The sequence below is a fragment of the Crinia signifera genome, unplaced genomic scaffold (genome assembly GCF_055691185.1).
Source record: "Crinia signifera unplaced genomic scaffold, ASM5569118v1 HAP2_SCAFFOLD_358, whole genome shotgun sequence".
Lineage (NCBI taxonomy): Eukaryota > Metazoa > Chordata > Amphibia > Anura > Myobatrachidae > Crinia > Crinia signifera.
The window spans coordinates 1,733-27,840 of NW_028142251.1; the positions used below are offsets into that span (position 1 = coordinate 1,733).

The 26,108-nt window shown below is 50.5% G+C and overlaps 1 protein-coding gene across 1 annotated transcript; it reads left to right on the top strand.

The window, feature by feature from the left end:
• Positions 1-314: 314 nt before the first annotated feature.
• LOC146055212 (phospholipase B1, membrane-associated-like) lies at positions 315-2,629 on the top strand (the record flags this gene model as incomplete). Its single annotated transcript, XM_083168218.1, has 2 exons — positions 315-389; positions 1,904-2,629. Coding segments are annotated over 2 exons (321 nt in total), but the record flags the coding sequence as incomplete, so codon positions are not given.
• Between the last annotated feature and the right edge of the window lie 23,479 nt (positions 2,630-26,108).

The window sequence follows — 26,108 nt, forward strand, 5'->3', positions numbered from 1 at the left end:
AGTCTTTTTTCAGCCTTACCTACTATGTAACTATGTAACTGGGGGTACGACTTGTGTCCTATTATGGGATGAACGCATGGTTGCGTCAGATCTGCAGAAAGGACGGGGCTGCTGCAAAAGCTAAGGATAGGATCAGCTGGTCTTGTAAGTGTAAGGGCTGCCGGTGATGCGGTCGTATAGAAGGGAAGGCGGTGACCACATGGGACTTGGGACCGCAGGAAGCTGATGGCATTGACGTGTGGCGTAGACGTACGTAGGCCCAATAGCTATAAACCCAAGTTATAACGATTGCCTATTTTTCGTTTTCTCCACAGCTGGAGCCCGTCAGCCAGAAGCAAAACTATAACAACTTCACCCACGATCGCACCAAGCTGAAATGTCCGACCAATGTAAGTAGTTCCAGTCAGGATCGGACATATACTCCTCCAAGCGTTACACCAGGACGTTCCGTATAAATACGCTACCTTCTACCTATTACCCCCATCGTTTTCTGAGACTGCGGGTGACACAGTTTCCATACCCTCCAACATGACCCATTCCATTAGGTACAAAATGCTCTGTTTCTGGACTTCCCTGCCAGTAGCAGTTGCAGAGGTGGGACTGCAGCACAGTCCAATATTAAAAAAGGGGAGCCACACCAAACATCACTGTCCTGGACTTATTGGCAGTTGATGTGACCCCCCTCTTCGAATTTTGGACTGTGCAGGGAAGTCCAGGAACAGAGAATTTTGTACCTAATGGAATGGGTCATGTTGGAGGGTATGAGATTCGTCCCTAGGGTGTCTACTCCGCAGAGCCATAAGTAGTAATTTTTGTGCCCTTTGCCAGAAAGAGAATTGTTGCCCCCTCCCCATTGGAATTAGGGACAGTGTGCACCAAAGTGTGGTTTCATGGGCAGGGACATAGCCACTTCTAATAATAATTTACATTATACTGCACAGTGGTGTCCGATATACAACTCTTTCTACATGAGTGTGTGCAGAGCACCATCCGCGCCACCCCAGTTACAGCCCTGCTACTCCCTACAGCCAGAGCCCCAGGGGCTTCTGTGCATGCCTGTAGGGTTCTGACTGCTGAAACCTCGTTCCCAGGCTGTGCCCAATAGGCCATCACTGTATAACCAAGCAGGAGGCATTCACTGTAGAAATTAGGTGGCTGTGTTTATTGAGGACTGGTATACAACAATACCCTCCAACGTGACCCATTCCATTAGCTACAAAATGCTCTGTTCCTGGACTTCCTGCCAGTGGCAGTTATAGAGGTTGAACTCCAGCACAGTCCAAAATTCAAAGAGAGGGGTCACATCAACTGCCAGTGAGTCCAGGACAGAGCTGTTTGGGGTGGCAGTAGTGTGGCTCCCCTTTTTGAATATTGGACAGTGCTGTTGCCCCAACTCTGCAACTGCCAATGGCAGGGAACAGAGCATTTTGTACCTAATGGAATGGGCCATGTTCGATCTTATGGTATAATTAGAACGTGCGCTAAGGTGTGCTTGTGCCCTTGATGCAGGGTAGTCTGCGTGTGTAGCTGCAGGTACGTCTGTAGTGATCTCTCTTGCTGTAGTTCCTAACAACCTATCAGGCTGAAGTTCTAGCACCAATCAGAGACTTAGCGACCGTGAGTGCTGGTTTCCATGGCAAAAAGGGACCTAAGATGATTTCTTGAAGTACCCCACCCTCTGTAGTGAGGTTATGGACATGTCTTGTGTCTGTAAACTGGGCGGTCCTTGTGCCTGTGTACTGGCAGGTCCTGGAAGGGGGCAAGGACTTTCCTTTGTCCTGCAGTCACTCTGTCACCTTTACTATTGTAATTAGATTTTTGGCTCTTCATGGCCAAGCTCTGCAAGCTTCGGGTTTACTGACGTTCCTCCATGGCTGATCTTCACCTTGTGTTCTTCTCTCAGGACCACCCATACCTCTTCACTCTGAAGAACAGTTTTTCCCTAGAGGACGAAGAACCAACCCAGAACCCACCGCCGGTAGTCACTGTGCCAAAAGATGACGACCAGGTGCCGTACTGGGCCGTGATCGTGGCCTCCATTGGTGGTGTGGCTCTGGGATGCGCTATTGTTGGGATTGCGATGTCGATGACATATCGGAAGCGGGCACGGAAACAGAAACGACTTAGCGAGAGCGGCTCATCCTTCTAAGAGAGGCCTCCACCACCAATACCACCACCGCAATACCATAAAACACCTTGGAAACCAAATGTCATTTTTATACTATCTGCAATAAGAAAGAGACTCATAGGGGTAATTCATTCTTGTCAATGACCATTAAGTGTTGCCTGAAACCATACGCAACGCTGGAATCTCGCGGTCACCACATCGACAGTTTCCCCCCACGAGTCCTGGGATAATAAGACAATTGAGCTCCTATAATTTCATTAGGATGTGCGCAGGTGGCATCGTGCTGACAGATCACTGATTTCCCTGTGTAATTGTATACGTTATACCGCCATATGAATCACGACAAACGCTGCGGTGTCTACAGAGGAACAATTCTTCCTTATGGCAGAAATAAATCACCTACTCACAGTAACAGCAGATAGATAGAAATAATCTTTGCAAAGAAAAATAAACTTTCCTCATAATATTCATCTTTGTGCAAATGATCGCGAAATAAAGAAGGTTCGCCGCACACAGAACTTTGTGGTGTGTAATCATTTGTCTTGTGTCTGCCAGGTAAGGGGGGAGCATAAGGGGAAAGAGATTGGTGAGGTGGGCACAAGTGGGACACAATGAAATGAAAAAGGGGCCGAGCAGCAAAGAATTCCGCAGGCGGGACAGTGTCCGAAAATGGGATTGTCCAACTGGAGTCAGGACGGTTGAGAGGTATATTTTAATTATATCCATGCTTGGCCACAGATTACTTCATTAGTACCTCAGTCACTTATACTCCTTTCACACCAGAAAATTCAGGGACTTACCTGGGAAAATAGTCCCTGGATCAAGCAGGTACATTCCCGGGTTGGCCTCTTTCACACCACCCTTGTCCCTGCATTTTCTTGTGTGAGGTGGGCAGTGGCATCCAGGCAGTGGGTGGCAGGCAGCGGGGTCTAGACTACGGGCATCTGGGCAGCGGCGGCTGGGCGCTTGTCGCGCTATTTGCAGGGCGGGAAGAGCTGAATTTTAAAACATATTGAAAAGACTGGCCGGATGCTGATTGGCTGAGAGTGTCCAGACAGTCTTTTTAAATTCAGCTGCCCTGCTCGGACCCCACTGCCCGCCGCCCCGGACCTGGGAAATTCCATTTCACACCAGCCAGTAACCTGGAATGGTCACGGGAGCAACCCTGCTAGCTAGCAGGGTTGAAATCTTGGCAAATTTTCCTGGGAATTTGGCCCGGGAACCTTGCACACTCGCGGATTGTTCCTGGGGCCAACCTCCGAATTTTGGCTGGTGTGAAAGGAGCATGAGATTTAACCATCTGTTGCTGAACCTGCACATTTAAGGGGCATACACACAGGGTGTGTACAGACCAAAAAAGGAGCACAGGTTGCTCTGTTTGTATAGCCCCACAGTGATGGGGATGCGCGGTCCCGTGCGTCGCTATCACCCGCAGGGAAAGCCAGTGCTTTCACAGGCTTTCTCTAAATCCTGAAGCTTTGCCTATTAAAATATTATGCAATGCTGCGTAGAGGGGCGGGGTTACATGACTTGACTCGCGTCATTTAAGCCCTGTGTTCTCCCCATGAAGCCACACATCGCCACATTTTTTCTGTGCTTGGGTTGGGGTCGAATAACGTAAGCAACCCAATGGTTACTCAGATGCTCATGTAGATCATCTAATGCTGCTTTCTCAGGTGGAGCAGCGGATTACAGAATCCGACAGGAGGTGTCTATTTACACAAGACGCCGCATGCTGCATTGGCATATTACAGTACTGCTGCGGTTGCGTGATAGCGTCCAGCTCTGAATCAGGTCTGTATTTCTTTTTTATTTATTTTGGAATTCCCTGGGTTGTTTAAACAGTAGGTACTCTTTACTTATCACGGCGCCCATCGCGGCCATCGCGGGCATTGAATGCACTAAAAATCGGGTGCGACGCGACCGACGCGATGCCCGCGATTTCCCATAGGGAACAATGTTAAATGTCTCAATTGACCCGATTTTCCTGTTCAATGCCTCAATTGACCTGATTTTTCCATAGGAAACAATGTTAAATGGCCCACAGAGGCCAAATAGGCACCCTGAAGTGTGAAATGGGCCCCCACAATTGTTAACGCCACCCCACGATCAACGTCAACCCGAAGCGTGGCGAGCGCAGCGGTACGCGTCCTACGACCTTTTCATACCCCCACTATCCACGTCGGCGTGGAGTTGAGAATAGAATAGTGTGGCGAGCGTAGCGAGCCCCGCGAGGGGACGCGGATACCTGTGAAGCCCGCCACACTATTGCGCTCGCCACACTATTCTATTCTCAACTCCACGCCGACGTGGATAGTGGGGGTATGAAAAGGTCGTATGACGCGTACCGCCGCCCCTCGCTGCGCTCGCCACGCTTCGGGTTCACGTTGATCGGGTGGCGTTAACAATTGTGGGGGCCATTTCACACTTCAGGGTGCCTATTTGGCCTCTGTGGGCCATTTAACATTGTTTCCTATGGAAAAATCGGGTCAATTGAGGCATTGAACATGAAAATCGGGTCAATTGAGACATTTAACATTGTTCCCTATGGGAAATCGCGGGCATCGCGTCGGTTGCGTCGCACCCGCTTTTTAGTGCATTCAATGCCCGCGATGCCCGCAATTTTTTTACCGACGATGCCCACGATCAAAATCGTGGGCGCCGTGCTAGGTAAAGAGTACCAAACAGTACTCTATAGATTAGAATTGGAAAAGTTTTGGTATGTGATTTTTCAACTCTATATGCTGAACATGTGACCTAAACGGCCTTTGTGATGTCACTCAGCTTTGATAGAAAGGTCACTGCTCTGTAGAAAATGGTCAGCTATCAACTGTACCTGCTGATATGACATCTCACATTGTAAGGTATCCTTCTATTAACTTAAATGTAATCAGAAAATGATAGACAGACAGACAGACAGACAGACAGATAGATAGATAGATAGATAGATAGATAGATATCCCACCACCAAGTCTGTCTGTTACCCAGTTTGTTTTATCACTGTCTACTATTGTAAAGCGCAACGGAATCTGCTGCGCTATATAAGAAACTGTTGATAGATAGATAGATAGATAGATAGATAGATAGATAGATAGATAGATAGATAGATGTCCAGGCTGGTTTTATCCAGTGTGACCTTCACCACACAGTGCCCTTGGACTTCTACCCCTTTCTCTTTATCTCAGAACCGCCGCTACAATATAAAAGTGACTATGGGCTGTGTGTTCCGAGGAGAGATCCGTCTTTGTCAGCTTACTCCTATTACTGTCACTGTGAGTCAACTAAATGCAGCAGGCCATCTCATTTCTCCCCTCACAATGAATAAGGCCGTAAACCTGTGCCACATCTCCGGGATGGTTTATTGCAGAATTTGCAGGAAGAATAACACAGTCATTGGTATAGGGGTGGAATTGCTTATATTGCCTGTACGCCTCGGCGTGATTTATCATGCCGAGTACACTAATCTCTCACCTCTCGCCTGCAAAGTGACAGGTCCTATACCTCCAGCTGAGAAGGAGGCATTCTGGGCCAGGATTTTACTATCCCATCTGTCAATCTGGCTCTGGCGTTGTTTATAGCGCAGCGCCAGGAATAATTACTTTCCTACAGCAGACGAAAACGAGGAAACCGCTATTGTTTGTCACCCGCTTCTGTCATCTTATTAACTTGTCTAGCTCTGGGTTCTTCTCAAATAATCGTTTTCCTTTTTTACCGGTTTTATGATTGTTATTATTATTATTATTTTTGTTGTTGTTGTTGTTATTAGTAATAGTTAATAAAGGAATTGCAGAAAACATGTACATTTGCGTTGCTTCAATGTTCTGATAAATGTAAAAGTAACATTATCATTGATATATATAGCAGCAATATGGAAGGTGGTTCGCATCCTGGCAGTCGGGTTGCCGGCAGTCAAATTCCCAACGGCAGCATCCTGACTAAGGCCCTTATTCAGATCTGATCGCAGTACAAATTTGTTCTCAAAATGGGCAAACCAGGTGCACTGCAGGTGGGGCAGATGTAACATGTGCAGAGAGAGTTAGATTTGGGTGGGGTGTGTTGAAACTGAAATCTAAATTGCATTGTTAAAATAATGCAGCCAGTATTTACCCTGCGCAGAAATAAAAAAACTCTCTCTGCACATGTTACATCTGCCCCACCTGCAGTGCACATGCAGTGCCCATTTTGAGAACAAATTTGTACTGCAATCAGATCTGAAGAAGGACCAAAGACCAGTGCCGAATACCCCCCAACTGCCGGCATCCTGAACCTAAGTATGATGGTAGGTTTAGGCTGGTGGGGTGCTCTTAGAAGGGGGTTAGGGTTAGTCTCCAGGGAGGGTTAGGTTTAGGTGGCGATATACTGTATAAGAGGGCTAGGTACTATTAGGTTCAATTGTTTCTCTGACCAGGTGCCCATTAGCTGCGGAAGTGTTCGGAGGTGCAAGAATTTTTGGTACTCTTTACCTAGAACGGCGCCCACGATTTTTATCTTAGGCATCGCAAGGTAAAAAATCACGTCGGTCGCATCGCATGCGACCAAAAAATCGCATGCGATGCGACCGACGCGATTACCGCGATTTTACATAGGGAACAATGTTGAATGGCCCACAGACCACAAATAGCCACCCTGAAGTGTGAAATGGCCCCCACAATTGTTAACGCCACCCCACGATCAACGTCAACCCGAAGCGTGGCGAGCGCAGCAAACCTGCGAGGGGCGGCGGTACGCGTCCTCTGACCTTTTCATACCCCCACTATCCACGTCGGTGTGGAGTTGAGAATAGAAAGTGTGGCGAGCGCAGCGAGCCACCGAGTCCGAAGCGTGGCGAGGGGATGCGGATACCTGTGAAGCCCGCGAGGGGACGCGGATACCTGTGAAGCCCGCGAGGGGACGCGCATACCTGTGAAGCCCGCGAGGGGACGCGCATACCTGTGAAGCCCGCGAGGGGACGCGCATACCTGTGAAGCCCGCGAGGGGACGCGCATACCTGCGAAGCCCGCGAGGGGACGCGCATACCTTCGGGCTCGCCACGCTTTGGGCTCGGTGACGTGGATAGTGGGGGTATGAAAAGGTCGGAGGACGCGTACCGCCGCTCCTCGCGGGCTCGCAGCGCTCGCCACGCTTCGGGTTGACGTTGATCGTGGGGTGGCGTTAACAATTGGGGGGGCCGTTTCACACTTCAGGGTGGCTATTTGGGGTCTGTGGGCCATTTAACATTGTTCCCTATGTAAAATCGGGTCAATTGGGCCATTTAACATTGTTACCTATGTAAAATCGCGGTAATCGCGTCGGTCGCATCGCATGCGATTTTTTTGGTGGCATGCGATGCGACCGACGCAATTTACATTTTAACATGCATTTCTATGTAAAATCGCAGGCATCGCATCGGTCGCATCGCATGCCATTATAATGGCATGCGATGTACATGCGATGGGCGCCGTTCTAGGTAAAGAGTACTGAATTATTATTTTTTTAAAGTCGGCAGTTTGTTTGGGTCCCCATACCAGAACTTTAGAAGCCCAATCAAGATCTTTAGATAGGATTAACGACTTTCAGTGGCTGAACCTTGAGCTGTCCGGTGTGTTAACTAGTAACAGATGACTGATAGGAGATACAATTCAATAGTTCCAATAAACACCCATTTGTATAGACACCCAGCAGTTGGCACGCGCCACAATTGAATTGCCCCAATGTGTTTTTTTTCTCCGTGCTGATTAATGTTTTTTCAATTTCTGTGCTGGACAATGGGTGCAATAATTGTTAATATAAAACTTTTGGGGCTGTTTATCAGACACGGGCTCCAATTGCAGCTGAGATCACATTACTTTCTCGTTTGCCCCGTCAGATGTGATACTGCGCATACCCTGAGTAAGAATTGGGGGCACCATCGCCTATTTTGCTATTGTCCGAGCGCATTCGCGATAATGCGTATGTGCAAAGCCGCGCAGCGAGCGCCTTTGGCAAATATTAAATGATAAATGGGCCCCTATACGCGTGTCATAATAATGTCCCCGAACCGTCATGTTTTTGGTGGGGCGTTTCTGCTTTTCGGGCGCTGTCCAACACATGGGCCATAGTGGTTTGGGCACACACTCCTTGTCCCCTGCTGCCGAGAACGGTGGGCACACCCTCAACTTGAGGGCGATATAGAATAGCGGTAGCCCATTGTAATCTATGGGCTACACATCGCACTGCCTCGGGGGCAGTGTGGTCAGCGGTGGTCAGAGGCGTGGTGAGCCCTAAGCGCGCATGCGCAGACTCCCGGCACCTGACTGAGCACATCGCTGGCCCTGTGCAGGATGATACATCCCCGCGATACGATTGCATATTACAATGCGATCCCGGGCAATAATATTCCACCCAGATAGTATTGTGAATACGATCCTCAATAGATGGGTCGCAATATATTTGCATGCAGAATGTGAGCCTATCCGTCCCGAGAATGAGGCTCTCGCTGTGCAATCGCCATATTGTCCTCGCAGAAGGCTGTTCTCTCTCCCAATCTATGGTATGAGCCCTGAGTTCTACATTGTCCCCCTGCTGCGTGCTCTGTCTATAAGCGCTCCACAATGTCATTCTCCTCATTAAGATGCAAACAGTCGCAGCACTGGAGGATTGATTTTTCCTGAACAAGAGTCACGTTCATCCCCTGTAGAAGGCACGTCCACCCTCCAGGATGAGATGTACGCAGCCCGGATGGCGGAGCTGCATTATAAATTCCATCAGGTTCCCTAATTACAAGGAATAGACTGAGAGCCTTCACGCCTCCGACCTCCCTTGGGTGGGGAATTACACAGCCCTTAATTAATAACTTCGCTCACTCTGACATATTGATTTGTTTTGCCTCTGGCCTTCCAAATAACCTGCGCCCTGTACGGCTAAAACTGTCTGACAGCATGACTGGTGTGTCCCAGCTGTGGCCGGCTGTATCACTGATGCCGCCAGCCGTGGCTGTTCTGTACCGATTACTAATTCTGCCTTGTGTGACAAATACTAGTAAGCTACTGTACAGATGGAGCCCCTGTCCCCGCTGGCAGAGACTCCATCAGACTTCCGGCGGCTCTCGGCAAATGGGCGGCGGGACCCTGCCCGTCTCCTCTTCAGGGAGACGGGCAGGGTTAAGGGGGGGGGGGGGGATCGGGGTGGCGATGGGGACTGTCGGTGAAGACGGGGAGGCGGCGGGGAGCTCCGTCGCCACGGGGCACGCAAGCGTCTTGTGCGCACGCGCCCCCTGGCGGGGGCTGGCGGCTAGCAGGGGCTGGTGATAGAAGCTATGTGTATGGGGAACACGTGTGAATGGGAGCGAGAGGGGTAATACGTTAGAGATTGAGGCGGGATCCTATTAGCCCAGTTCATTTTTCAACTAAAAAAAAAACCGAGGCAGTCAAATTGGCACAACGGGAGGTGCGGTGTGGCATTGGCATAGGAGAAGAATCTGGGGGCATGGAGGTGCTGTTGGTGCGCAGCGCTTTACAGAGAATATTTGGCCATTCAAATCAGTCCCTGCCCCAGTGGATCTTACAATCTATATTCCCTACCACATGTACACACACACACAGACATTCTAGGGTTCATTTTGTTCGGAGACAATTAACCTAACAGTATATTTTGTAGTGTGGGGGGGGGAACCCGGAGTAAACCCACGCAAGCATGGGGAGAATATACAAACTCCACACAGTTACGGCCATGGTGGGAATCAAACCCATGACCTCAGTGCTGTGAGGCAGTAATGCTAACCATTACACCATCCGTACTGCCCCGTATATACAGTATAACACATGGTGGGGATAGAACCCATGACCTCAGTGCTGTGAGGCAGTAATGCTAACCATTATATACACAGTATATAATGGTCAGTATAACCATTATATACACCCCCCCGCTTCCTGTAAGAAAAGTGGCTACCAATGACATATATCCACTGTGCTCAACCGGCACCAAAATATAGTGTCCGTCATTTATTCACGGAAGATGGTATACACTCTTTATAGTGAGTTCTGGTACGCTTTTAAAACCACCAAGAAAAAGAAAATCTTGTTCTGAATTTTCAAAAAAAGTGTGAAAAGATATAACACATATATGTATATGTATTTTTCACATATTCCAAAATTCGTCTGAGAGGATACAAGAAAGAAACAAAGAACATCGTCAGAAAGAGGTGTTCATCACAACACAAAGGGAAGTAAAAACTTTTTATGTATATTTCCCTATGATCTGCGAGATTATGCCCATATGAAGAGCGCCTAGCATCCGAATACAACCTGTATATATTGTGTTCCTTTGTAGGGGTACTTTAGGGTAAGACCCCAATATATTCGGAAGGGCGAACTTCAGATCATTTAGCGCCACGTTAACCTTCACCCCAGTTTCAACATTTGAGTGACAGATGTAGCCAAATATATAAGAGATATACATTATTTTTTTTGTTTTTAGCAAATTTGGCCAGATCGCATTTCCCATTATAAGTAGGGGAAAATGCAATCTGGTTACTTCAAAACTGCTCCAAAATCCTTTTAATGCATACTAAAATAATTTGGGAAGGGTTTGTAAACACCCTTTTACATTATTTTAGGGAAATAATGTTAATAAATGGGCAACCATATCTTTTGAGTACCTGATGGCTGAAAATATATTTATTGTACATTATTTGACATTATTTATTGCTTATTTGCTAAAGAGCATATTTTCTTCTTCATCCACTTCTTTTGAATATATAAGGTGCCTGATCCAGGATTGAGCTCTCATTTTGCGTTTTTGTATGCAGCAGATCCAGGGCCGGTGCAAGGCACCGGAGCGCCCCAGGCGAGGTTGGGTGGGGCGCCCCGGTGCCTACGGGGGGGTACCTGCGGCACTGTGTGATCTGGCGGCGGGGTCCCTGCAGTGATGCGCGCAATCCGGCAGCCAGGCGGTGGCGCGGGAAGCGCTGATGGGTTTGAAAACTCGCTGCACGCTGATTGGCTGAATCTCAGCCAATCAGCATGCGGAATGTTTTCAAACCCAGCAGCGCTTCCCGCGCCGCCGCCTGGCTGCCGGATAGCGCGCATCACTACAGGGACCCCGCCGCCAGATCACACAGTGCCGCAGGTACCCAGCACGGACACCCCTGCAGCCTCCATGCGAGAGGCGAGGGGCGAAGTGCCGCCCTCCAGTGGCTGGCGCCCTAGGCAAATGCCTAGATTTGCCTAGTGGTGGCGCCGCCGGCCCTGAGCAGATCTGATAAGATAAGATAATGTCGCATTACGCATCTTTTGTACAGAGAAGCCCACCGCCGGCTCCTCACATTTGCTGCTTTCATACAAAGACCCTGCATCGGACAAACATTCGTGGCACCATCAAAACTCTGAGAAACCCTAGAGTTACTTAGACAGTAAGATGCCAGGGCCAGAACCACAGCGCAAGAAGATGCAGTTGCTAACAGCAGTATACCGCCAAAACCTGCCACACTACCGAAACGTCCCACAAATGGTCTCATATTGGGCCAGATGTATCAAGCTTCACAAAGTGATAAAGTGGCGAGTGATAAACAACCATCCAATCAGCTCTCACCTGACATTTTTCAAAACCAGCCTGTAACATGGCAGGTAGGAGCTGATTGGCTGGCTGTTTATCACTCTCCATTTTATCACTTTGTGAAGCTTGATACATCTGGCCCATTGTCCATCACTTTGGGGACAATTCAGAACCACTCGGTATAGTCCAAGTTCGCTACCCCATGCTTGGGGTTTTTCGCATGTGCGAATATACGCAGGTGCAAACCCCTGGAGCGAACGCTTTCGGTGAGTTTCACAATCGTGGGCGGGGTAAAAAACTCGCGTTTTCTGGGAGCGTCGTAAACAAACACAGGCATCATAGAATTTTTGACGGCAGATAAGAACCACTTGGCCCATCTAGTCTGCCCCTTTTTCTAGTCTGCCCATCCCCAGGTGTTTATGAGGAGGGTCTCTGCCATCAACGCTGACCAATTCCAGCCTGTCTCAGTCACAGCTCTGTCTCGGCTGTGTATGAGTCCACAGCCGCAGACTGCGCAGTGTGTCACGACTTTTATCTGACAGGACACAACATTATCCAGGTCTCGCACCATCGAGGGCCTCTTCCCTCTCCCTTGACTTTAATTAAAGTACTTTGATTTTTCTGCTGAAGCCACAACTGTCTTTGCCGCTGTGTTCTCAGTAATAATGATCTGGGCAATTAAAAAGTGTCCTGGGATTACCGTTATTTCCCAGCTAGGAACAATTTGCTCTGCTGAATCCGCTCACGGTGACTGGAAGCGGAGCTGGAAGGTTCCCGTCTGAGGTGATGTTTTTATCTGGCGCACAGATAAGGCTGCACGATCAGAAGGGAAATGTCACTTCTAATCTTACACCGCATGTAATATGCAAAATATCTTCCAATGTGTCATTAATGCAGTGGCCCACAGGGCCTTATTCTAGTTCACTCTTTCTGACAAAATCCTTCTTAGATGGACAAAACCATGCGCACTGCAGGGGGGCAGATGTAAAATGTGCAGAGAGAATTGGATTTTGGGTGAGTTATTTTGTTTCTGTGCAGGGTAAATACTGGCTGCCTTATTTTTACACTGCAATATAGATCTCACTTTGAAGTAAAACCCCACCCAAATCTAATTCTCTCTGCACAAGTAACATCTGCCCCACCTGCAGTGCACATGGTTTTGTCCATCTAAGAAAGATTTTGTCAGAAAGAGTGAACTAGAATAAGGCCCTGTGTCTTCCTCCTGTAGGGCCGGAGAGCCTTATTTATATAGATAAAATACGAAGCTGGGGATACCAGCAGTGCAGGTTAGCTGGATAGCTGGAAGCTGGGGACGCCAAGAGTACAGGTTAGCCGGATAGGTGGAAACTGGGAATGCCAGCAGTGCAGATTAGCTGGAAGCTCGGGATGCCAGCAGTACAGGTTAGCTAGATAGCCGGAAGCCGGGGATGCCAGCAGTGCAGATTAGCTGGAAGCTCGGGATGCCAGCAGTGCAGGTTAGCTGGAAGCTGGGGGTGCCAGCAGTACAGATTAGCTGGAAGCTCGGGATGCCAGCAGTGCAGGTTAGCTGGATAGCTGGAAGCTGGGGGTGCCAGCAGTACAGATTAGCTGGAAGCTGGGGATGCCAGCAGTGCAGGTTTCGCTGGAATCTGAGGATGCCAGCAGTACAGATTAGCTGGAAGCTGGGGATGCCAGCAGTGCAGGTTAGCTGGATAGCTGGAAGCTGGGGGTGCCAGCAGTGCAGATTAGATGAAAGCTGGGAATGCCAGCAGTGCAGATTAGCTGGATAGCTGGAAGTTGGGGATGCCAGCAAAGCAGGATAGCTGGAAGCTGGGGACGCCAAGAGTATAGGTTAGCCAGATAGCTGCAAGCTGGGGACGCCAAGAGTATAGGTTAGCCAGATAGCTGGAAGCTGGAAGATTAGCTGGAAGCTGGGGATGCCAGCAGTGCAGGATAACTTGAGATACCAGGAGTATGCTGCGGCATCGGAGCCTCTGCATCAGGCACAGGCTCCACTTTCCTCCTGCCAGACCTCCTGCGAGCAGGGACCGGCGATGGGACTTGTAGCATGGTGCTGGACCTGGCGCGCCCCAATGACGTCACCCGCAGCGCAACACCCCTCCGACCACCCGCCGTCCTGTAGATAGCCACGACTGCAGCCATGGCTCTGGAGCCGGGACCCGCAGCTACGACGGCTGGGAGCGGGCAGAGCGGAAGCGGGCACCACGGGTGCCATGTCAGGGGGATCCATCGAACTGTCCTGGCCGCCGTCAGCCGCGAACCTGGCGGGCAGCCGGGCAGATCGCCTTGGGCGCGGGGAGGGGGTGATCGGGGATTCGGGCATGGCTAGGCAATATTACCCCGCAAAGCAGAATGCAAAAAAGGGGCAAACAAATAGCTGGCAAGGGGAGCTCAGGGAGAAGCAGCCACTCACCAAAACTCCACAGGAAAGAGAGGAAGACTCCTCCCTTTCTTGCCCTAATATCTCAGCTAGCTCTGCCATTCCCTTTACCCTTATTGGATCCCCGAGTCACATGCTTCCCAAGAGTCACACACGGCCTTGGATGTTTAACCCACTCAACGCCTATTGCCGGCATTACGTTAATCGGTACTTGTTTCCTAGCACGGCCACACCGATTTACATCGGGGTGGTCGTGTCGGAAAAATCGGGTCGATCGCATCGCATGCGATTTGGTCGCATGCGATGCGATCGTCGCGACCGACCAATTTTGGACCCGATTTTTTTTTTTTATGAAATGTAAATCGGGTCCATGGGACCCGATTTTACATTGTATTCAATGTAAAAATATTCCCAACCCCCCCCAAATTGAACGGCGTACACCGCACCCCACGATAGACGCCAACCCGAAGCGTGGCGAGCGCAGCGAGCCCGCGAGGGGCGGCGGTGCGCGTCCTCCGACCTTTTCATTCCCCTACTATCCACGTCGGCGTGGAGTTGAGAATAGAATAGTGTGGCGAGCGCAGCGAGCCACCGAGCCCGAAGAGTGGCGAGCGCAGCGAGGGGACGCGGATACCTTCACAGGTAAACGCGTCCCTTCGCGGACTTCACAGGTGTCCGCGTCGCCACGGACACCTGTGAAGCCCGCGAGGGGACGCGTATAACTGTGTATCCTAAACTGTATAACTAAAGGTACACGATCCATAAGATTTGTGGCCGTGCTAGGAAACAAGTACCCGTTAATCTTCTCTCACTGTGTGTGTGTGTCCTGTCTACGTGTGAATAGGTGAAGTTTCGGTGGCTGAGGCCTTGTGCCAATGATGACTTTCACATGAAAATCGCAGCCACCTGTGGGTGCCCACGGCACTCTCCGTCTGGTTGTGTGGGCTGGTGGAGGTTCACTAGTTTGTTTCCTTTTCAGTATTACCCAGTGTCCTGTTGGGTTGCAGGAAGCTGTTCACCCCACGTCTGACTACTCTCAAGCGACGGGAGCCTCGCCTACTACCGTAAGTGAATTTTCTGCGCCCTAAAGGTGCCCATACACTGATTGCGAACAATCAGCCCGTCGGGTCCGATGCGCGGTCCCATGTGCATCGAACCCGACCGGGTTGTCGGACCTGCTGCCTGTCGAACCACCCGTCCTGGGACCTCCCTCCTGGCGGCGAGGGAGGCGGGAAGCAGGGACACAACGGATCGCATGCGTCCCTGCCGCCGGGAAGGTCCTGGCGGCTTGCCAGGGTATCGGGTGTCCAAACACTGCTGCGAGACGTTGCAGCAGTGTATGGGCACCTTTACAGTAACATGTGGTAAACACCACTGCTGATAACACGAGACAGGCACCACTGCTGGTAACACATTGCAGGCACCACTGCTGGTAACACAAGATGGGCACCACTGCTAGTAACATGTAGTAAACACCACTGCTAGTAACACGAGATGGGCACCACTGCTAGTAACATGTAGTAAACACCACTGCTGGTAACACAAGATGGGCACCACTGCTGGTAACACGTGGCATACACCACTGCTGGTAACACGTGGCATGCACCACTGCTGGTAGCACATGACATGCACCACTGCCGGTAGCACACGGCATGCACTACCTCTGGTACCATGCAGCGGGCACCTCTGTGCTGGAATGTACCCTGGCTTCGTATTGGGGAGGGCACCTTTGTTTGAATGTTGTTGTCTCCGCTGTACCATCTGTCACAGCTCAGCGTTCGGTCATTTCCGAAGGAGCCAGTAAACACAACGTTGCACGTGAATGATACGATATTGTGATGCCAGCCTTTAATAAGCAGCCGCCCTTCCACCCATTAACCTGCCCTTCACATCTCTTTGTCTATTAGTGGTGCGCCGTAAAGATGATACATGGCGGCCATTAGCAATGTTATTGGTATGCCCTGCTGTATGCGTTAGAAGTAGAGCTCTGATGGAATGAATGAGCCAATCTCCGGCAATAGATAGCATGGATTATGTAACCGTCACCAGACAAAGGGTTCCCACTGTCAGCCATCTGCGCCAAGCTCAGAGTGATGCCTGCAATTATCATCAGGCCCTGTAATGGGAGGACACAGCAATACTCACTGATACTGTGGCAACATGCACGTAACCCCTGGCAATGAGAAAGAAACCCCTGGTAACAAGCAAAATGTCTTGTAATCTGGTGGAACTGCCATGCTATAGATTCCTATCCTTCTGTATCCCTCCTATTATCCCTATAAATTGTAAGCTTGTGAGCAGGGCCCTTCTACCTCTATGTTGGTCTGTTACCAGCCAGTTTGTTTTATCACTGTTGTTCCCAATTGTAAAGTGCAATGGAATATGCTGCGCTATATAAGAAACTGTAAATACATAAATAAAATAAATGTTACCCCTGGCAACGAAGAAGAAACGCCTGGCAATGAGCTTGTTTGGGGTCAAGTTTACCATTGACGCCTACGGCAGGAGCAGTTTATCCATCTGACCATTTACACCCGTGCGTCTGGGAACACAGCAGCTTGCATTAAAAACGCCCATGACATTCACATAACATGCCCATCGATAGGACCGATTGCAGTGTGCACTACTAGCCTCCTCCCAGGAACATCGACACTGCGATCACACAGCGTGTAGCTCTGAATCAGGAGCACAGCCGGAAACAGAAAACAGGTTTGCTCCTGATGCTTAGCAGGGTGGAGCTGTGTAAACACCATCGCACCAACCTTACCAGTAATTGTGAGTAAATAGAACAACCGGGCTATTGTCTTATCACCCAAAAAATTGAGAAAACCTGGTGCTGAGGTCCCATTAATATTACAATCCCCTCGTTCGTCTGCAGCTATCAGTAAGAGAATACTCTGCCTTTCACACCACAGGAAGAAAATGTCATACAATGTCCCCGGTGATCAGGTGTTTTAAGGGCCATTTATCACTGAATATTTGCGGTACCTCCGAAATGTATGATGGAGGGACCGCAGTAGGACTCTCTGGTCCCTGCTGCAATCCCTCTTGCCACGCTCTCGCAGCCACATCCTCCATAGGTTTTTATGGGGGAAGCAATGCTGCCTGATGTACCAATATCGCATCGGGTCCCAGAGCTACCGTCATTCTGAGATGTAGCCTATGGGCTACTTAACGCATCGCTGGAGGGCAGTACAGTGCGGGCAGCAAGGTCAGCCGGGGGCACTTACTGCGCATATGCATACACCCCCCCCCCAACCCCGGCACCCAATGCAGCAGATCACAGGGTTAGTCTCCTATCAGAACCCTGTCCCTGGGTCTGCTTTTTTAAAAACAGATGTGTCCATGCAAATATTGCTTTCACTTTCGGTTATGACATTTTTAACACACCAAGGAGTAATTTGATCCATCCTCTAGTGGTCAGTGGCGGTACTTCACCTCGTAGGACTAATACATATGCACTAGGTGATTCATCGCGCCCTACGGGCGCTCTTCACACCGTCGTAAGGGGCTGCGCCCCCTTAATTTGTGAACATTTGTATATGAGAAAGATGGTTAGAATTGTATGAAAGATGGCCTGTATTGCAACTTGAGTTATAGGTGACATGTGTTAAATAGAGAGCATATGATGTGGAAAGGGGTGTGTATTGTTTTGTTTAATTAAAAAGCGGTTACAGAGTAATATGTACATTGATAGTGTGGATGGTACAGTGACATTTGTGGGTGTGGGGGGGGGGCTGTGTGTGCATGTTGTTTAGGTGTGTGTGTGCAATAGTATAGTAGGGTGTTTCTGAGTCAGCGGTTCCCCACTGGCGGAGGTCACGACACAGGAAAACAGGAGGCTGGGTAGTGATAGGGGTGTGTGGACATAAGGGGGACTAAAGAGGAGGGTGGGAGATACTGTGCAGCTTCTGCCAGTGGGTGAGGGTCCAGCGTGGCAGTACAGGAGTACAGGATGGTGGCCCTTAGTCAGTGTCTCCTCCTACTGGGTGGGAGTTCGGGTGCATGAGAGCAGGAGGCTGGGCTATGAGGCATGATAGGGGCATGTGGGCAAAACAGCGTCAGCGACTCCCCAGTGGTGGAAGTTACGGTTCAGGAGAGCAGGAAGCTGGGTAGTGATAGGGGTGTGTGAGTATACGGGGGACTAAAGAGGTGCTTAGGGGTGCCGTGAATTGCGGGAGGGGGCGCAGGTGCCGTGAATCAAGGGAGGGGGAGGGGGCGTGAATTGCGCGAGGGGGGTTGCGAATTGTGGGAGGGGGGTGCGCGGGGGGTCCGTGAATTGCGGGAGGGGGGGCACGGGGCGCGATGAATCACCTAGTTGGTTATATATTCTTGTAGAAGGATGGTAGGATGTTGCTGTCATTCAGAATGCATTTACATAAACAGTAATAGTAGCAGTAAAAGGTCTGACTTAAAACACCTACAGTAAAACAGAACAGGTGTTATATATTAGACAAAGAATTGGTTGATGATGTGTAGGTTGACATGCACATAGTTCATAGTTGTCACTGGAAAAAAATTGCTACAAGAAAAAATCAACACAGAAAGTTCAACACATGTAAATGTTGACATAAGTGTGGCACTTCATCGGTGTCCATGTCGACAAATGAGAATGAATATGAAAATATTCAAAAAAAGAAAAATAAATCTTCAAAAACTCATGTCAACCTTTTTCATTGTCGACCATAGCCGTGCCAGTGTTTTGCATGTGCCATTTAATCCTGGGGTTGCCGTGAATCACGCGCGGGGGTGGGGGGGGAGGGAGGAGGTGAGGGGTGTCCGCGTGGGTGGATGCCGTGAATTGAGGGAGGGGGGGTCGCGGGGGGGGGGTAGGTGCCGCGAATCGTGGGATGGGGGGGCGCAGGGGGTTGCAGTGAATTGCGGGAGGGTGGGTCGCGGGGGTGGGGGGTTGCCGCAATGACAGGAGGGGGGGTCAGGGGTGGGGAATCGCGGAAGGGGGGGTCGTGGGGGGCACCGTGAACCGCGGGAGGGGGGTCCCGGGGGGTTGGCGCGAATCGTGGGAGGGGGGGTCGCGGGGTGCCGCGAATTGCAGGAGGGGGGGGTGACACGGGGTGGGGCCGCGAATCGCGGGAGTCACCGGGGTGCCGCGAATTGCGGGGGGGTGTGCTGCAAATTGCGGGAGGGGGGTCGCAGGGGGTGCCGCGAATCGCCACAAGAAAAAATCAACACAGAAAGGTCAACACATGTAAATGTTGACATAAGTGTGGCACTTCATTGGTGTCCATGTCGACACATGAGAATGAATATGAAAACATTGAAAAAGTGAAAAATAAATCTTGTCAACCTTTTTCATTGTCGACCATAGCCATGTCAGTGTTTTGCATGTGCCATTTAATCGTGGGGATGCCGTGAATGGGGGGGGGGGGGGGAGGGAGGTGCATACCCAACATGACCCTCTCCAGGAGGGACACATTGCTCTGTTTCTGGACTTTCTTCTTAATTTACACCTTAATTTACACCTTTCTTATCAATTACCCTGTTTAAAATGACAGGTGATGACAATCATAAATTAAGATGGAAGTCCACAAACAGAGCATTCTGTCCCTCCTGGAGAGGGTCATGTTGGGAGGTATGGAGGTGTGGGGCGCTCATCTGGTGTGTCTGGTGAGTAGCTGTGTCTTTGCTGTGTAACATGGAGAGGCAGAGGGTGTCTGGCACTGTCTGTGGGCTCACTGGGCTGGTTCTCTGTCATGTGAGTCAGAGGCTCCACCCAGCGTTATAGCTCCAGACACACTTTGAGTGACAGATGTAGCCAAATATATAAGATATATATATATGTGTGTATATATATATATATATACACACACACACATACCTACATGAAAAGCCTGTGTTTGTCCCTCTGCACATTACTCTGTAGGCCTGTAGGAGCCCTCACACGCTCAGCACTGACTCTTATAAAAACCCTGCCAAGATGAGGCCCCTGCTGCTGCTGTCCTTCATGGGCCTGAGAAGCATAATGAACTCCACCAATCAGAGCTCAGCACAAACCTCTCAGCCTCTGCCCTCTTGTGCAAAGTGTGCCTTGGCTCCCGATGCTCAGCACCATTAATCATTGTCACATTGGTAGATAGGTGAGGCTGCAGCACTACCCCACTCCCATGCACAAAACCTTTAGCTACAAAAAATATATATATTTTTTTAAAATACATGCCAAACACAGGGGCCCCTAGCTAGAGGGGGACCTAGGGGTACTGACCCCCTCTGCCCCCCCCCCCCCTTTAATCCGGCCCTGGGACACATCGTGCAGATGGTTATGTTCTGTGTGAATGGTGAGTATCTGCCCAGTGACACCCAGAAACTATTGTTTTATGTACTGGGAGTTACTCTCTCGCCGGGCCGTTCGCATCAGGGAGGGAGGTCGGCGCTGAGCCATGTGAACGCCCCGTGTTTTATGGGTGTCCCCATGAAAACGATGGTCGTCTTTGTCCCGGCACCTGTAAATATAAGTCAGTTCAGACGGACTTTTATTTGCGAAGGCAGGAGGAATCATTCGGTGATCAGTAGCATGCAAGGGGATATGTCTTTTGTTACACATTCCCTCCCAGTTGCAAGGGGAAACGGTGACGAGCTTGAATAGCGGATGATAAATATTAATGCACATTTTATTACTCCGGCTCCTGGTATCGCTTCTTCTCTACAGAACAGACTGAGGGAATGAACAGAAACTCAGATTATTACCAGCATAGGAGTAATTGAGCAATTGACTTGAGCAGGCGAATGTGCCCGGAACAGATCTCTGCCCCAGTTTTGCAGTACTTCAAAAGAATCTTTTCTGAAATGTGTGTGTGTGTCATACTGCACACATTGGGCCTGATTCCTAGTGATAGGTCCCTGGCGTATTCTCTCCGAGGACCGATGGTGAGGCTCTGCGCTAGCGCAAAGGGAAGTGGTTCTCAACCTCGGTCCTCAAGCAGCCGTGAACAACTGCTGCTTAGCGAGCGGTACTGAATCAGGCCCATTTTGCACATGACAACACTTTGCACATGGCACCACAAGTGGTGTAATAGGTAATAGGGTGCGTTTTTTTAGACAAAGGACCTTATTCTGGTTGAATCGCAAAGCTGCAAATTTTGCAGCTTTGCAAGACCACCAAACGCCGCCCACATGGCCGCCCGCCCCTCCCCACCACCCCCCCCCCTCTCACACGCCGCAATCCCCCACAGGTATGCGAATGGGTGTTTTGCATAAACATCTATTTGCAGCCCTGCGTGCAGGGACAAAATCATTCAATGGTCGACAAATGATTTCGCCAGCGCTCGCAGATCTAAGGCACCTCTGTGGTCTTAGATCTGCGGGCATCCTGTGGGGGAAACGGGCAGGCAGCAAAAATCCCCAGGAGTGTGCGAATAACCCCTGAGCATAACTAGCCATGGGCTCATTGCACGAGTCCTGGTTCCCCAAATATGGGAGAAAACAATAGTGGGGGTCACCCGTATTAAAAAACCAGAAACGGGCTCTTAGACAGGTTCTGGTTTAAAAATGGGGGGCGATAAAACTAGGGGTCCCCCCCCCCGTATTTTGGAACCAGCACCGGGCTCTAATAGCCAGCGGTGTCATGCCACAGCCAGGGGACACTTTTGTGCAAGGCTCCCCGGCCGAACTAAAATCACCCTTGCTGCTCAGCCCTAGTTGGGGTATCTGCCGGAGTGGGGACCCTCCCAATAAAGGGGTCTCCCCTCCCGAGCTCATTATGCATTCTTCATGGGTTGGCAGGAACCACTCTAATATCAAACATTTACCCACCCTCCCCCTTCCAGAGATTCTACTCTTGCTCATACCATCAGTGGCCGTGCCCCTCTGCGACTACAGCCTGAGTATAACCTTACTCAGGCTGCTTGTCACAGGGCGGCTATGCGAGGCCAAAGCAACTGTGCCGCAGTGCAGTTGTTGTCCGGCCACTCCCAGAAAACAGGCGCAATACCCCCTCCATTTCTGGATACAACGCACGCCCTGCCACGTCCCTCCCAGCTAACACCTTTGGCTGTCAATCAGCCACCATTGGGAAATCTGTGCGGATCGTCGATGTGATCTATAGAAAAATAGCTGAGCAACATGTTGTATAAATGCGCCCCAATGATTCCACGTGACTGTATTCGTCCCATGTGCGTATTCTGTGTCCATCAGGGGGCAGCGCTAATCTGCTCTTAGATGCATCGGCTTCTCTGTTCCGCTCACACGATTTGACACGATGACGCTCTCCCTGCACTAGTTGTGATGAACTTACAGAAGACATATATGGGGGGGGGGGGCAGAGGCTCCTGAGTGAGTGTTTTCCACATGCCGTCTCCATAGTAACGTGTAGCTGTGAAGGAGTTTAGCACATATAACGGGACTGACGCATTGTTTGAGCCTCGCGGTAACTCTCTTCAATGACACAGCAACTCTTACTAAACTCATTTGCTTTAACTCTCTCGTAATAAGCCACAATACATAATATTAATAAAATATTCTGTACTTGTTTCCTAGCACGGCCACACCGATTCTAATTGGGGGCATCGCAGGTAAAAAAAATCTCATCGGTCGCATCACATGCGTGCTAAAAAATCGCATGCGATGGTCCCGACGCGATGCCCCCGATTTCCCATAGGGAACAATGTTAAATGCCTCAATTTACCCAAATGAACAGGGAACAATGTTAAATGGTCTAGAAACCCCCCAAAACACCCCAGAACAGTGAAATGGCCCCCCAAAATTAGTTAACGCCACCCCACGATCAACGTGAACCCGAAGCGTGGCGAGCGCAGCGAGCCCGCGTGGGGCGGCGGTACGCGTCCTCCGACCTTTTCATACCCCCACTATCCACGTCGGCGTGGAGTTGAGAATAGAATAGTGTGGCGAGCGCAGCGAGCCACCGAGCCCGAAGCGTGGTGAGCGCAGCGAGCCCCGCGAGGGGACGCGGATACCTTCACAGTTATATGCGTCCCCTCGCGGGCTTCACAGGTGTCCGTGGCGACGCGGACACCTGTGAAGCCCGCGAGGGGACGCGTTTACCTGTGAAGGTATCCGCGTCCCCTCGCGGGGCGCGCTGCGCTCGCCACGCTTCGGGCTCGGTGGCTCGCTGCGCTCGCCACACTATTCTATTCTCAACTCCACGCCGACGTGGATAGTGGGGGTATGAAAAGGTCGTAGGACGCGTACCGCCGCCGCTCGCCACGCTTCGGGTTCGCGTTGATAGTGGGGGTGGTACAGCCTCAAAAATTACATTTGGGGGCCATTGAACATGTTTGATACTAATTTCAATGCATTTGGATGCATTTCTGTTAAAAATCGCATGCGATGCGATTGCATGCGATTATTTTTGCTATGCGATGGACATCGTGGGAGCCGTGATTGTACACAAGTACCCCTGTGTGTTTGCCTGGTGACCTGGGAAGTGTGTCAGTGAGTAATGAGTACACCTGTGTGTGTCTGCCCGGTGACCTTGCTGCTGTGTGCAGGCGGGGGTGTGTGTGTGTGTGCCAGGGGTGGGTGTGCAGGACGGTGGGGTGTGCAGGCCGGGGGGGGGGGGGGGGGGGCGAGCGGGTTGCTGCTGCTGCTGTGTGCAGGAAGGGGGGTGTGTGTGCCAGGGGTGGGTGTGCAGGACGGTGGGGTGTGCAGGCCGGGGGGGGGGAGCGGGTTGCTGCTGCCTTGTGCACCCCCCTAAGTTATTATAGACAACCTCCTCCTCTCCCCCTTCTTCCCCAGACTTGCTGGCATCCCCCTCCCACATGTGACATACCTGTGGCGCCTGACACTCACAGGGCAGTCTTGCTTCACCCGGCCAGCGACAGATTGGAAATGCCTGAGAGGAGCTACAGCCAGCCCAGAGCTTTACTATAAAGGAGGAGGCAGCTCTGCCGAGTCACAGCTGCATCATGCTTCTCTTCTCTCAGGCTGTGACCATGTGACTCTGTCTGCGACTCGAGGTCAGCCTGAGAGGAGGCAGAGGCAGAGCTGCTCCCCCTGGCTGCCAGCACCACAGATCTGCAGCTGCGCAGACTTAATTTATTCACTGCACTCCCTTCCGCCCCCATCGACGCTGGCTGAGCTACATGTGTCTGTGAGTATTATAGGTGTGTGGTATTGCGGGGGGTGTAGTGCAGGCAGGCAGGGGCCAATATGTGTGTATTATCTCTTATATATTAGGCTACATGTGTGTGTGTATTATGTGTGGTGTGTGTGTATAAGGCTGGGTGGGGGGTGGAGTTTCATGTGTGACCCTGTCCAGCGTTATACACACACTCTCAGGATGATTGACACATGTAGCCAAATATATAAGATATATATATATTTATATATATATATATATATATATATATACACACACATACCTACATGAAAAGCCTGTGTTTGTCCCTCTGCACATTACTCTGTAGGCCTGTAGGAGCCCTCACACGCTCAGCGCTGACTCTTATAAAAACCCTCCCAAGATGAGGCCCCTGCTGCTGCTGTCCTTCATGGGCCTGAGAAGCATAATGAACTCCACCAATCAGAGCTCAGCACAAACCTCTCAGCCTCTGCCCTCTTGTGCAAAGTGTGCCTTGGCTCCCAATGCTCAGCACCATTAATCATTGTCACATTGATAGATAGGTGAGGCTGCAGCACTACCCCACTCCCATGCACAAAACCTTTAGCTACAAAAAAAAATATATATATATTTTTTAAATACATGCCAAACACAGGGGGCCCCTAGCTAGAGGGGGACCTAGGGGTACTGACCCCCTCTGCCCCCCCCCCCCCCCCATTAATCCGGCCCTGGGACACATCGTGGAGATGGTTATGTTCTGTGTGAATGGTGAGTATCTGCCCAGTGACACCCAGAAACTTTTGTTTTATGTACTGGGAGTTACTCTCTCGCCGGGCCGTTCGCATCAGGGAGGGAGGTCGGTGCTGAGCCATGTGAACGCCCCGTGTTTTATGGGTGTCCCCATGAAAACGATGGTCGTCTTTGTCCCGGCACCTGTAAATAAAAGTCAGTTCAGACGGACTTTTATTTGCGAAGGCAGGAGGAATCATTCGGTGGTCAGTAGCATGCAAGGGGATGTGCCTTTTGTTACACATTCCCTCCCAGCTGCAAGGGGAAACGGTGACGAGCTTGAATAGCGGATGATAAATATTAATGCACATTTTATTACTCCGGCTCCTGGTATCGCTTCTTCTCTACAGAACAGACTGAGGGAATGAACAGAAACTCAGATTATTACCAGCATAGGAGTAATTGAGCAATTGACTTGAGCAGGCGAATGTGCCCGGAACAGATCTCTGCCCCAGTTTTGCAGTACTTCAAAAGAATCTTTTCTGAAATGTGTGTGTGTGTCATACTGCACACATTGGGCCTGATTCCTAGTGATAGGTCCCTGGCGTATTCGCTCCGAGGACCGATGGTGCGGCTCTGCGCTAGCGCAAAGGGAAGTGGTTCTCAACCTCGGTCCTCAAGCAACTGCTGCTTAGCGAGCGGTACTGAATCAGGCCCATTTTGCACATGACAACACTTTGCACATGGCACCACAAGTGGTGTAATAGGTAATAGGGTGCGTTTTTTTAGACAAAGGACCTTATTCTGGTTGAATCGCAAAGCTGCAAATTTTGCAGCTTTGCAAGACCACCAAACGCCGCCCACATGGCCGCCCGCCCCTCCCCCCCCCCCCCCCCCCTCACACGCCGCAATCCCCCACAGGTATGCGAATGAGTGTTTTGCATAAACATCTATTTGCAGCCTTGCGTGCGGGGACAAAATCATTCAATTGTCGCCAAATGATTTCGCCAGCGCTCGCAGATCTAAGGCACCTCTGTGGTCTTAGATCTGCGGGCATCCTGTGCGGGAAACGGGCAGGCAGCAAAAATTCCCAGGAGTGTGCGAATAACCCCTGAGCATAACCAGCCATGGGCTCATTGCGCGAGTCCTGGTTCCCCAAATATGGGAGAAAACAATAGTGGGGGTCACCCGTATTAAGACACCAGAAACGGGCTCTTAGACAGGTTCTGGTTTAAAAATGGGGGGCGATAAAACTAGGGGTGTCCCCCCCCCCCGTATTTTGGAACCAGCACCGGGCTCTAATAGCCAGCGGTGTCATGCCACAGCCAGGG